At 39.3% G+C, this 14,320-nt stretch overlaps 1 protein-coding gene across 5 annotated transcripts; it reads left to right on the forward strand.

The window, feature by feature from the left end:
- The first annotated feature begins 6,317 nt into the window (after nucleotides 1-6,317).
- Nucleotides 6,318-13,542, forward strand: pdgfaa (platelet-derived growth factor alpha polypeptide a). 5 transcript variants are annotated; one of them, XM_055218121.2, is made up of 6 exons: nucleotides 6,318-7,196; nucleotides 7,467-7,563; nucleotides 9,494-9,607; nucleotides 9,687-9,874; nucleotides 11,623-11,743; nucleotides 13,055-13,542. In XM_055218121.2, the coding sequence occupies exons 1-6, from the start codon at nucleotides 7,134-7,136 to the stop codon at nucleotides 13,063-13,065; spliced, it is 594 nt and encodes a 197-aa protein (XP_055074096.1). In that variant the 5' UTR covers nucleotides 6,318-7,133; the 3' UTR covers nucleotides 13,066-13,542. The 5 variants fall into 5 exon arrangements, with proteins under 5 accessions (XP_055074096.1, XP_055074095.1, XP_055074094.1 ...); XM_055218120.2 differs by having other exon boundaries at nucleotides 6,343-7,196; nucleotides 9,497-9,607; nucleotides 13,052-13,542; XM_055218119.2 differs by having other exon boundaries at nucleotides 6,355-7,196; nucleotides 13,052-13,542.
- Nucleotides 13,543-14,320: the final 778 nt, after the last annotated feature.

A 14,320-nucleotide genomic window follows, 5' to 3' on the forward strand; every position in this document is an offset into this window, starting at 1 on the left:
TGGTCCTGGAGGGCCACTGTCCTGCGGGGTTTGGCTTCAACCCTAATCAAACCTCCACCTGAATGTCATTTTCAAGTCATACTAAAGCCTTTGATTGGGATTTTCAGGCGTGTTTGATTAGGGTTGGAGCTAAACTTTGTCGGACAGTGGCCCTTCAGGACCAGAAAAGCCCACCCCTGTTCTGTCATATTAAAGCATCATGTAAAATTTCTGAACTGTCAGACAAAATGGTAAAAAAAATGTCTTAATATGTACCATTTAGCAGATGTATTCATCTGGTACCAATATGGGTGATTCTCGCAAAATTAGACTTATGAGGTGTCATGAAACAATTTGATATAAAAAGTAAATGCAAAGTAAGAGTATCAAAATAAGAAGCATACAGTTACAAACTTCTCTTCATGTGCTATTTTGCACATGATTACAAATGACATCATACAAACCAATTATGTTGTTTTTTCCACATTTAAGGGAGAAATTATCATTACCGCAACGTGTCCATGACTGGATTTGGGTTATTTGACATGGAAATATTTATAATTCAAAAATCTAAAAAATTAAAAGCTTCAGTGCATGTTATACTGCAAACATTTACAGTTAAGAAACAGTATTTGGTGATCATTGGTAAATGTAGAGACAATAATAAGGAATATAAATGTGTCTAAGACCAATTTTCTTATCCTCCACAACAATTTTCAATCATTGTTTAAGCCCTCAAGGAACTAACATTTTCAAAAATAAATTTTTGGAAGGGACATAATTGACTGTGACACTCAAGATGGCTACCAGGTAAGCAGTTCTTATTTTTTCTTTCCATATAAAAGTGGAAATTTTGTTTGTCATAGTACCGAGACAGTTTTTTTGTTCTCATTACCGAAACATGAGTTTGTAAATGCATATATTTAATGTAATATCATGTTGCGGTAATGATCATTTTTGATAATGATAATCTAAAAAATGTAAATAATTCTATAGGAAATATTTTTTAAATCCTCTAAAAAATAATATAGTAAGTTCAGACCTTATCTTATATGTGTAATAGGCTTCAAGTTTTTTTTATTCTAATGCTGGACACATATTTTATGAGAATTGCCCATATGTATCTTTGAGGCACTCTTTGGTACCAATATGTACCTCTGGGGTACCAATATGAAGTCTTTAGGTGCATAGGTTTACTATATTAAAGGGTACCTATCACCCCAATGACAGCTAGGGACCATTTTGCTTCTTTTTATGTATAATCTTACGTGTATTTTATGATGCTTTACATCCGTTCTCTCACAAAAAGTGTCACTTGCATTGCAATGTGCTGCAAAGGCCTGAGTCCGTCTACACTTTTGGTGCTAATGCTTGTATGCTAATGTTATATATCCTTATTGCATAAACATCTCCTTGCTATAATGTAATGCACTGTATAAAAAAACTCCTTCCAGGTATAAAAGCATGCCCAACCACACCTCTCTTTCTCTTTTTTCTTCCAACCTGGGGTATCCTTATTAAACGGCTTAAAGGATGAGATGAGACATGCACAAACACACTGAATCTATGTATGATAAGAAAATATGCAAAGCCAGTAATTGGAGGATGGTGAGAGAAGTCTAGTCAGTGTCTCTTTGTGTAAACTGTCTGGACTGCTCTCGGGAATTTCCCTTGACGTTTTTCTTGCACAAGCATTGCAACACACTGTTATTCTTGTGAGGGCTTGAGGGCTTGTCTCTGGTGGCAGAGGTCTTGGTCTGTTAATTCTTGTGGACACACTGAAGCTCTGCAGGAGCCAGAGACACTGAGGACGGCATACAAGCCATGAATTAAGACGGAGGAGGAGTGATGGAGAAGAGGGTCTTTTTCCTGCACCATCAATAATACTTTTGTCTTCACATATGTATTTGCAGCGCAAACAGTTTTTTTTTAATGCCAAGCTGTAAAAACATGCTCAATTACTGATGAAAATTTTTGGTCCCGGCGTTTTCGGCAGTGATGTGCATTTGAAAATATAATGTTTCACATTTTCTTAAAGGATTAGTCCATTTTCTTAAAAACTAGACAATTTACTCACCACCATGCCATTCAGGGTGTTGACGTCTTTCTTTGTTCAGTCGAGAGGGGATAGTTTTTTGAGGAAAAAAATTTCGGGATTTTTCGCATTTTAATGGACTTTGATGGACCCCAACACTTAGCAGTTTTAATGCAGTTTAAAATTGCAGTTTCAAAGGACTCTAAACGATTTCAAACGAGACATAAGGGTCTTATCTAGGGAAAGATTGTCATTTTGGCAATAAAAATAAAAATATACACTTTTAAACCACAACTTCTCGTCTTCCTCTGGTCATGTGACACGCCAGGGCGACCTCACGTAATACTTCATCACGTCAAGAGGCCACGGATGACGTATCGAAACTACGCCCCAGTGTTTACAAGTGTGGAGAAAGAGGACCGTTACGACATTGTTGTATGTCGAATGATACTAATTAGGGATGCACCGATCCGATATTCTGGATCGGTATCGGGGCCGATCCGGCATTTTTTGCTGGATCGGATATCGGACTAACAGGACCGATCCAATTCCGATACTGCGCATTACCCATGGTTGTCACTGACAAGCGATTAAAACGTCAAAGTATTATAAAAGCACCATAAACGTTTTTATGCACTATAATCAAAGTCATCTTACACTCAATAGCTTCATGTGAAGGAACAAACGCACATTTAAAAATATTCATGTTCACAGAAACACTGTAACTTTAACTTACTTGCAAACTGAGTTAATCCACTGATGAGAAGCGGACGGATAAAAACGCGTCATTCAACACAGGCACACACACAATAACACACACAATAACTGTAACGTTAGGCTTTATTAAAGATCTGATTTCATAAAGTCTCAGTAAGCTGTTGGATGGATGCAATTCACTATGTGCTGAGGATTCACAGGTGAAGCGGACGGATGAAACGCGTCATTCAACACACGAACACTCAATAACTGTAGGCTGTTTTAAAGATCTGATTTTATAAAGTCTCAGTAAGTTGTTGGATGGATGCAATTCAGTATGTGCTGAGCACACGATGCATCAAATCTTTTTGTGTTTTAATAGTTTCCATTTCGGAGCGAGGATTCCCATGCGAGTGTGAGGACGCTTCTAGAGCATCAATGCTGCACAGTATTGCGCAGAATGCGCACTCAATATGATTTAGGCGCATCAATTCTGCACCCGAAATGTGCATAAAAGGTCCGGTTAAGTGCATAATTCCCAAAATAACCATCTGCACACTAAAGCTTTTTTACTGTGACTTTTTGCGCAATTAAGGAAAATATATTTAGCATACTTATTTGATCAAACGTGCCTATTTTATTTTCTCCTAAACACTGCCATGGTTAATAATTACTATGTTCTTGTAACTTGTAAATCACTTTAAATTATTGGTTTTTAATTTAAAAGTATAATTATATATAATATAATTATATTATGCTAGATTTAGACATTTATATAGTGTATGTCTGTGTGTGTGTGTGTGTGTGTGTGTGTCTGTGTGTAATTTAAATTGCTCAAGAAAAATACAGTAGTTTTTTTATTTATTTATTTATTTTTTTTAAAGAAAAATACAGTAGTATCGGATCGGCAGGTATCGGAATCGGCCGATACTCAGAATTCAGGTATCGGAATCGGATCGGAGATGGAAAAAGTGGTATCGGTGCATCCCTAATACTAATTAATGTCTTTGTGTCAGTTTATTGTTTAAAATGGTCCGCAAATGTGCGTTTCATATATGTAACACGTGACCTTTCAACGCCATTACACAATTACGTGAGGTCGCACTGGCTCGTCACACAGCCAGAGGAAGACCAGAAGTTATGGTTTAAAAGTGCATATTTTTATTTTTATTGCCAAAAATGACAATCGTTTCGCTAGATAAGACCCTTATGCAGTCCTTCCAGAAAAACGCTGAGTTTTTTTGTAATTGTTGCGGGCAAAAATCCTCGATTTTGCGGCACGCTTTCTTAAAAAATGCGATGGAATATGCGGGATATTTATGCGATGGAATTGCGGGAATTCACGAAAATTGCGGAACTTGCAAAAACTGCGGAAACTTGCAAAAGCTGCAATGATGTTAACGTCACATAATCACGTCACTTCATAACGTTCCCATGGCAATAGAGGACACGGCTGCGCTTTTGGGAAGTAAATGCAACATTTTTCAACTTTCTGCTAATATATATGTGACTTTTTGCTACGAAAATGTGGAGATTATGAAATCATGCAAGCCCCGCATATTTTGTGCGCGGAAATATGTAATTAATGCGGCGAAAGTGCATCGTATTTGGAAAAAATGCAGCCCCGCATAAATATGCGGACTTTGGCTGATTATGCAATATATCGCGCGATCGCGTTTTTCTGGAGGGACTGCTTATGGGATCGTTTAGAGTCCTTTGAAACTGCAATTTTAAACTGCATTAAAACTGTTACGTGTTGGGGTCCATTTAAGTGCTAATTTTCCTGGAATGTTTTCCTCAAAAAAGATAATTTCTTCATGACTGAACAAAGAAAGACATCAACAGTTTGGATGACATGGTGGTGAGTAAATGATCTGGATTTTTTTAAGAAAATGTACTAATCCTTTAACTTTCACTTACCCTCAGTGGAGCCAAATCCATGTGGAAACTGTGGGACAATAGGCACCCTCTGTTGTCTTCAGTAAAAAATTGTTCACCCAAAAAGGAAAGCAAACAAGGGCTGTCAAGAACAGAAAAAAAAACATTGTTATAAGTATCATAACATATACAACTGCTTCATAGCTTTAAGTTATAGGACACATTGTTTTGTTTGGCATTACTGTCATTTGGATACACCCAGACTGACAAAAAAAAATATCATAATCTAATAATGACATTTAAGAACATCAAAGTTTGATTTCAACAATTGATTTTACATTCATGACCACACAATTTAATATAACATTATGTAGGGTGGTTTTATGTAAATCACAAAAAAGGGTAAATGTCAGTAAATGTGTGATGTTTGCACACTACATAAATTCAACTTAATATTCTCATGCTTGAATGGATGGGAAGGAGAGCAAAGGTTTTTGTTTTTGGCAGAAATCCCAGCTTGGCATGGACCGTCGGTGCTCGTGGTATGTGTGGGTATCCTTGTGTCTACGTTTGCGTCTTACAGAAAAGGTAAGACTTTGCATCCGAATGCTTTGTAGAGGTTTCCCACACACATCACTGGTAGATGTGGTTCTACTGGTGTGACTCATTCTTTTTGGCAAGGCAGGATCTCAGGGGACTTCAACTCCCATAGTTAGTTTTTTTAATGCCTATTTTTACCACAAGCATAACAAACGTTCCCTCATTTGCCTTTCCCTCTTTCTTCATATCAAACTGTGGCAAGATAATCATCCCTATCAAAGAACATTTCTTTCTGTATCAACTCTTTCGGTTCAGCTCGTCTGACCTTCATCCCCCCTCCCACCACTCCCCGCTCTCTCTTCATTGAGACGTCAGTCATGAACTACATAGACGCTGCTTTGCAAAGCTGGATTTCCAGATTCTTCACCTGCTGAAGCTTTAGTGTGCATTTGTGTGTGTGTGCGCGTAGGTCGTCGCACATTCCTATCATCTTACGGCTAAAGCCAGGGTCAGGAATGCAACTTGTCACACACACATAATCCCACTCATGCAATGAGACAGGAACATGCACAACTAGAGAAAACAATTTTGTCATGCCCTTAAATGACCAAACGCAAATTACATTGCATTTGGAATACACTTACAGTACATTTTATGAGTATGTGTTCCCTTGTAATCAATCCCATTATATTTGCAATATACTGATACAGTGCTCCACCAATCAAGCTACAGGAATAAAAATTTAGGGTCTCTGTGTAGGTATGTATGCACTGTATGTCTTATTTATTTTATCTTCTAGTGATTCAACTTTAGACACCTTGTGTAGTCATCTTTATAGTTCAACACCTTTCTTTATCTTGTAGTCTTGCTTTCTTTCCCATCAATTTTCCTCAGTTGTTTGTCTCATTGGTGGTAATTTACGAATTCACCCATCTAAAACTGAGAGGAAGTGGGAAAAATTGTCTCCAGTAGACCCTGAAACTCACTCACACCCTTATTTCTCCTGTTAGACATTAGTGTGACAGAACAAGGCTAATGTAAACACTGTCTCAATCTAAACGGAATAAGTTAACGATTAACTAATACTTACTTAGACGAAAATACCTTGCTAACTCACCTCCAGACGTTTTTGCTACCACACTATCTCTGCTATTATTCAGCGACTCTTAACGATTTAACGGCATTTCGTTTTTACATAACCGTCAACCGCGCGCGCATTTCTGAGCGCGCAGCTGTTTATTAAGTAGATTCAAAGCGTGTTTCGTCAGCACGTCACGTCCTCACTTGTCAAATCTTGAGGAGATGTGGAGCGAGGAGTAATTTTGTCTTCGTGGTTTAAGCAAGGTGTAACACATCCAGTGTTCACTGAGGCGGCGGCGAGTTGAAAGGCTCGCGGTTAGCATGAGATTACCTCGTCCTAAGGGGGCGCGCCTCGTGTGCGCGGCTCGTTGAGTTTAAGATGAGGAGATGAGAGAAGCGGCAGCTCATTCACTGTCAGATGCGGGATCGCTCCACGCTGAACTTTCAACAAAATAAAGGACATAAAGTGTGGATATAAAACGGACTGTTGTGGATAAAGTGTGGACTTTTTATTGTACAAACAGTTTCTGTTCCCTGGATTACTTCTGGATAATTTTTAGACGGGATCAGATGCGATGCAAACCAAACCAAGGATAAAGACTTAATTCGCGTTTTGTTTTGTTTTTTACGAAATGATAAACATTCCGCACACTGTTTTGTGGGGTTTATTTATATCTCGCTCAAATGCGCTGGAGTTTATCATCTAGCGCGTGAAATTATTGGATAAGAATTTATAATAGTGCCCAGATTGATTTCACAGAGCCTGTTTTGTGGCTCGTTTTTCTTTGAGCTGTTAAGAGTTTATACTTTGTGAGATTTGTCTCTGGAAAGGCATGTTCCCTGGCTCCACGCCGGTTGGAGCATCTTTGCGGCTCCGGTCGGGAAGGTTTCGCCTGCGCTGTTACACATTTGGACCACAGGGGAGATGAGAACCGCGCTGATCCATTTTCTCTTCTGCTGCTTCTATCTGCTTTCAGCAGCCGTTGAGGTAAGAAGGAATAGAAGAAAGAAAGATGGATTTAAATATAAAGAGTTGCGTGTGATTATATGTACTTTAAATGGTCGTAATATAACACGTATTCTTATTGCACCAATGAATGTTAAATGCACATGTTTCCTTTTAAAAACACACTTAAAGTAGCATATATTTTCTATTTGCAATTAATATGCTTAATTATTTTCAAATAGCTACCAACACCGTTCATTTTGCATAACTTGCATAGTTTTTTATTTAATTATAATCTTTTTATTCCCTCAGGAAGCTCCAATTCCCAGAGAACTGATCGAGCGAATCTCCAACAGCGAGATCCACAGTATCAGCGACCTCCAGCGGATCCTGGAGATTGACTACTTAGGTAAAGTCTCACTGTTTTATGCACTCAAGTTTTTTTTTTTTTTTTTGTGGAAATACACTACGTTTATTTGACGGGTGGAGTGGGTTGGTCTATCTTTCCTGACCTAAAAGTTCACGGATCTCGTCGTTTAATCGCGTTTTACCGAACCCATCCGCAGCCGTTGCCTAGAAACGGCTGTCCAGCTCGCTCTCAGCAGCGCCGCACGGAGCGCCGATGTTTTAACTTTTAAACTGATGTCACATTTTGGCGGGACCATCGTTGTAAACTTTAATACGTCAGTGTTTCTTTGAGAATGGCGTTAGTGTAAACAAGTTGTTGTAACGCTTTCAATAAGGTTGTATTTGTTAATATATTAGCTAACAATACTTGAATTGTTTGGTCCAAAACGAGATAACTCCATGTTTTACATTTTTGTCAAAACATGTTTATTATTATGTTATCGTGTTGTTATGTTAGTGATTAGTTATTAGGCTTACATCAAAGCAAACCAACTGCAGTTTGATTTATATTAACTGGCATGCACAATTAAAAAAACGAGATTTAAAAAAAATTATCTCGTTATCTCGTTTTGGAACCAAACTCTTCAATTTTGCATTTCAGCATTTACTAATTTATAAAATCAAAATTTGCATCTCAAAAAAGTTAATGCACAATGAATTAGTTAACATAAAAAAATGTATTAGCATTAACTAACATCAACAAAGATATACAGGCTGCAAAAAAATGCAATTTTTGGATATGGAAAACTGCGATTTTAATATATTTTTTTATTTGCGCTTTGATCAATTCTTTAAATTAACTGTATAACTATTAATGGCTAATTTATGCCTGTGAATTTCATTCTACTGACTGACATAAAATAAGATGGCGATTTCATGTTAGCTCTGATAATTCATTTTATTAACACCTAAAGCCCCTAAGCTTGCCTAAAACTTTAACACATTTTTTTTTTGTGTGTGTGTGCAGATTTTCCATCAATGCTGTTTCTTTTTGAAATGCAAATCTAGTTCATTTACCCAGGAGCATAAAACATGCTGGAAATATAAACTTCCAGGCTAGCACATCTAATGAGAATATACACTACAGCCATAATTCTTGCATTTGATTTCTGTAATTGAAATGCAAACATCTGCGTCTGTGTGGCTGGTGCCTGAGGGAGGTCAAGAGACTCTCTCCATTATTCTGTTGTCATGCCGCCTTTATGAGTTGAGTGGGGCTGAATGCCAACGCTGCTGTAATGTATTATTCATGTTACATTCCTCAGTGTGTGTGCGTCTCTGCGTGTGTCTGTGTGTTTGAGGAAGAAAAAGATTGAAGCTGAAGTAGTGTTTGCGTTTGTGAGGTCTCTTGCTCTCCTAACAAGTGTGTGAAAAGCATGTCGGATGGCTACGGTGCTCAGGCCTGAATGAAAACCACCCTCCTCCTGCATTGGGCTGGTTTCCGGGGGCAACAACAGGGGCATCTTTCTGTCCTGTTGTATGGCTGAAATGATCCACAGATTAAACACTGCACACGTTGGCCACCTCAGACCCTATGTGCCTATAGTGAAACCAACATCCTTATTCAACTCCCAAAAACTTGTATTTTCTCCAAACTGTGTCTAGAATTGTGCATATACAGTATTTGCTTTGTAATCTGCGTATAAAGGACGTTTTTAGGTTAGCAGGCACATTTATGCTTTACTTACAGTAGTAATCTGACCGGGTTTTCTTGATTTTCCATCAGGCTGGTAGTGAAGGTATCATAGCAGTTCACATGGAGGTCCCATTTCTGCCAAAGGGCACTACTGAGAAAAGTGAGAGAGGGATTATGGGTTGTTATTACAATAAATGTACCGTGTGTCCATTAAAGACAGCTTATTTGTTAAATGTGTCACTTTGCATCACTGAGCCCTGTTTCTCTTCATTGACTTATTTTGTCCTGTTTGTAGCAGAAAATGAGGTGGTGGAGGAAGTTAAACAGCAAGGCCACCATAAGGAGCATCTCTATGACAATAGACACCTTAAGAATTCACGTGCACACTCCAGACGCAAGAGAAGCATCGGTAAGAAAACAGACACACCCACACACGGCAAAACTTACAATTGAAGGCCTGAATCTAATGTGGATTTTTGTATTTTTAGAAGAGGCAGTGCCTGCTGTTTGTAAGACACGCACGGTGATCTACGAGATCCCGCGGAGTCAGGTGGATCCCACCGCCGCCAACTTTTTGATCTGGCCTCCGTGCGTCGAGGTGAGGCGATGCTCGGGCTGCTGCAACACAAGCAACATGCGCTGTCATCCCTCCAAAAAGCATCACAGGACTGTAAAGGTGAGGACACACAAATGTCTTTCTCTGAAATAATATATCATATATCATAGTCATGCACTTTTCAATGTGTGTATATTGTTGTACAGTCCAAAGTGTCCAGATTCACGCAAACCGCCTCTTACAAATCTCTTTAAAGGCACACGCCGACTTTTGGGGACTTTGGCGTGTTCATTGTGTCCCCTAGAGTTAGTTAAGTCCATGCATGCCTTTTTCATCTCTGTGTGTCCCGTAGATCCATAACTGATTGACGCATCCACCACTAGCCTAGCTTAGCACAAAGACTGGAAGTAAATGGTTCCAGCTAGCATACTGCTCCCAGTAAGTGACAAAATAACGTCAACATTTTCCTATTTATATGTTGTGATTTGTATATTCACAGCGTGTACAAATAACAAGGTCATAAGAGACACAGCCATCTTATAAACGCATACATACTGGGAATTATATTCTCAGAAGACGAAGCACTGCTACTTGGGCGGAGTGATTAGCACAAACTTGCGCAAACTCTTTGCTCCTCACCACGGGGCTTCTTAGGTGATGTGAGCAAATGTTGGCGTTGTTTTGTCGCTTATTGGGAGCAGTGTGCTAGCTGGAGCCATTTGCTTCCGGTCTTTGTGCTAAGCTAGGCTAATGGTGGGTGCGTCAGACAGTTTTACGGGACGCACGGAGATGAAAAGCGTATGTATTAGAGGTGGCCATTCGTGCCAGTTCCGCCGGACATATCCCGAACATGTTTTCGGGTTCGTTCTCCGGAAGTCGTGTTGGCCAACCGCATACGTCATCAAGGTTTAATATTTCGGGTTTCATTTCAGAAAAGCAACCGTTACATTTCAAGGTAAGAATGAAACTACAATGATTGTATGTCTTAAAAGAAATAAATCTTAATTTTCTTATGTATTTTAACTGAAATGCGAGAACCTCGATGACGTATGCGGTCGAGCAACGTGACTTCCGGAGAACATACCCGAAAACATGTTCGGGACGTGTCCGGTGGAACTGGCACGAATGGCCATCTGGGGGATACGGTGAATAAGCTAAAGTCCCAAAAAGTTGGTGTGTTCCTTTAACTGTATCTACATATCATAGACATTATTGATTTAGGCCAGCAGCATTTTATCAACCACTGCAAAAAGCATTTCAACTTATTTCCTTATTACAGAGCTTTTTGTATCGCCTCCTCAGTATGTTGTTATGGTTGTAAGTTGCTTTTACAGAAGATTGCTTCCCACATGTCAGGCTCATTTTCGGCAAATGTTTTCCCATATCTCAAACCTTAATGTAACAAGAGCGAAGGGTGGGACATGCCAAAGGGAGGACGGTTTCTCGATGAGAATTTCAGGGCCGCTGCACATGCTAAAGAGTTTCATGCGAGTTAACAAATAGCCTTAACCTTGAGTTAACCGCTGCAAATGCCTGTCTGTAAATCCACTGCTTTGGGCTGTGTTATATTGCATTTATCTCATGAGCTATGTGTGTGTGTGTGTTCAGACCTGAATAAAGTATTGTATAAACGGGCCTGCGGGGCAGCTGAGTTGGCAGGGAGGGAAGGAGTCTGTCAGTACGATACGAGGTGTGCGTTTAGAAAAGGGAGGTTGGAGTCGGCTCATCTGCATTACAGGAAACCGTCACAGTCACATTTAGCTCTCACCTTATCTCACCTCGCGAACGACAGAGGAAACGTACACTGTTGATAGGGTTATGAGTGTATGTGTTCCCACACCCACCCTTTCTCTCTCTCTTTCTCTCAGGTGGCCAAGGTGGAGTACGTACGCAGAAGGCCGAAGCTCCTGGAGGTGCAGGTGCAGCTGGAGGACCATCTTGAATGCGTATGCACATCCAGACATCACTCGGAGTCCCGCATGCACACAGGTACATGTATACGCCCACTCGAATCCTTCATTAATGGGTTTTCCTTTACGTGTTTTATGTTTCTCCTCCACCCATTTTTCCTGTACTTTTTCCCTTTTCGTTCACAGGCTAGCCCAGTGTGAGAAATAAAAGGAAAAACGATAAACTGTCCAAAAGTTTCAGGGTCTATAATTAGACAAATGGTCTCAGTAAGATAAAAGCAGCTATGGGTTGTAAAATAAGGAGTGCCTTTATGGCCAATTAGCATGGTTGATTTACCTGCTAATCATGAAGGCCACCAATCAGACGCTTCGATTTGTGACATGATAAAAAATTTGATTGAGAATATGTGCAGGGTTCTCACGGGTCCTTGAAATCCTTGAAAGTTTGTGAATCCGGGAGAAAAAATTCAAGGCCTTGGGAAGTTTTTGAAAATATACATACATAGATAGAGGTCATTGAAAGTGTTTGAATCTATTTTATGCAAGAGGTTTTCTGAAAAAAAAAATCCATATTATTCCCTGTGTAGTGTAGGATAATATCATAAAAATGCTAAAATGTTAGCTTTAAATGCTTATATCTTCTGTTGGCGAATGTTGATTCATACCAAAATGCTTTTTTACATAGTTGTGTTTGACGCAATCTCGGGTTACGTATTTAACCTGAGAAGGGAACAAGGCGCTGCGTCTCCCTTGCCATACTTCCTGCGTCCCTGTAACGCCGTCTTTGGCAATATTTCAGATAGCGATATACTTCCTGGCTCCCACGTCACCCTGTTTTGTTGTTAAGCCTCACTATTGGTTTAATTTGAAATACACATTCAGACGCACTTACCCCTGGAGGCGTCCCCAAAGTGTCACCACAGTGACGCAGCGCGAGTTCCCTCGAAAGTAACTGTAACAATGTATCTTAAAATGTAACACGATGTAACCTTGCTCTCACTTGAAATGTGTCCCCACATTTAGTCCTTGAATTTGAGGGTATTGGACCTGGAAAGTCCTTGAAAGGTCCTTGAATTTGAAGTTAACTAAGGTGTGGGAACCCTGTACTTGAGAAAGGAAGATTATGATAGTACTTCAAACGTGTGCTCTCATAAGATCTTAAAGTCGCTAGGATTAAAGAAATATTAATAAGTAAAACCTCTTTGGCATGCTATAAATGATCCTATTGAAAATAATTTTGACTTTTACTTCTATGTAAAGGAAAAATGTAATGGAATGCAAAATTTGCCCCATAGACTTATAAGCATGACTGTCAGTCCCTCATTGCTGTTTGTCAGATGTGCTGCCAAAGGCTAACAATTTAACAACGGCTCTTTTTTCTCCACAGCAGATAAAAGGTGAGCGTGGCACTGGATGAAAGCGAGTCGAGGAGGTGAGTGGCAGCCATCACATCCAATCAGATAACTGGGACAGCGCAACAGCCAGTGAGCGATATCATCTGAAAAGACAAGCTGGTGGACCCTAAGCGAATAAGGGAGGTCTTTTCGAATCACTCTGGACTTTTTGAAAGGACTCGGACAAAGACTTTGCCTTTGGATTAAAAACCAGAGGAACTACGCAGTAAAAGACACTGCAGATAAAGAGACTCGCAAAGCGAAACATTGGGATCTGTTTTCACGACCTTGTAAAGGAGCATCTATCACAACTTTATTTGTATATCAAAATTTATTTTCTGCAAGCAAGTATCTGTATCGTCTTCATTTTTATAACTGCCAGTTTTCTATCAACACTGATAATCTCTTGTATATGCCGTAGAATGAACAAGTACAACAAAACACAAACTACAGTAACTGATACTAATAAAGTACATACACTGTGTATACAGCACATTTTCCCGTTTTCCTTTGATAGACGGCTGGGTCAACCGCAGTGGTCGTGGTTGTGATATATGGGCAGTTTAATGAGACAATGAAACATGAAGGGAAAGTTAATTACAGCATGTCCTAACCAAGTTAGAGAGTGTTGTGATAAATCTTATTTCATTTTTGCCCTAACCAGCCGCAAACCACAGCAAGTGGTCAGCGACAGGACATTTGTTCACAGTGTAATCTCATTGGTCTAAAATACAGGTCTATGTTGAAGATTGTATTTATGAGATGAGTGTATATACAGTAAACACCACCATCACAATAATATGTTTAGCAGTGGGGAATTTTCTTCCAGCTGATCTGTGCCCAACTGACACAAACCAGATTTTTTTTTTTATTGACAATCATTGCTTTGTTGGCATCAGAGCTAAGAAATACCGATAAAACGCATCATTCGCGTTTCATTTTGATGCACCAATGCAACAAAATGAAAAGCTCTGTCTTTGTCGGAATGTGAAAAAGTATGTGAACATTATGATTTTCAAAATTGTAAGTAGAAACTTACTAATAGATCATCAAAAAAATACTGAATATGTTCTGACTTATTCATATTACAGTGGGTGCTCTCAATTCTTATTTTCCATGTGTTTTAACTTCACTCAAGGGAAGGACGTAAGGTAAAGACGCGAAGGTGCAGGAAACGCTGCATGAAAGGGAATTAAACAATAAAAATAAAGTTAAACACATACACTGTAAAAATGCAGCATTTTTCTCATATCAATGTATAT

This window comes from Misgurnus anguillicaudatus, chromosome 23 (assembly GCF_027580225.2).
Source record: "Misgurnus anguillicaudatus chromosome 23, ASM2758022v2, whole genome shotgun sequence".
Classification (NCBI taxonomy): Eukaryota; Metazoa; Chordata; class Actinopteri; order Cypriniformes; family Cobitidae; genus Misgurnus; species Misgurnus anguillicaudatus.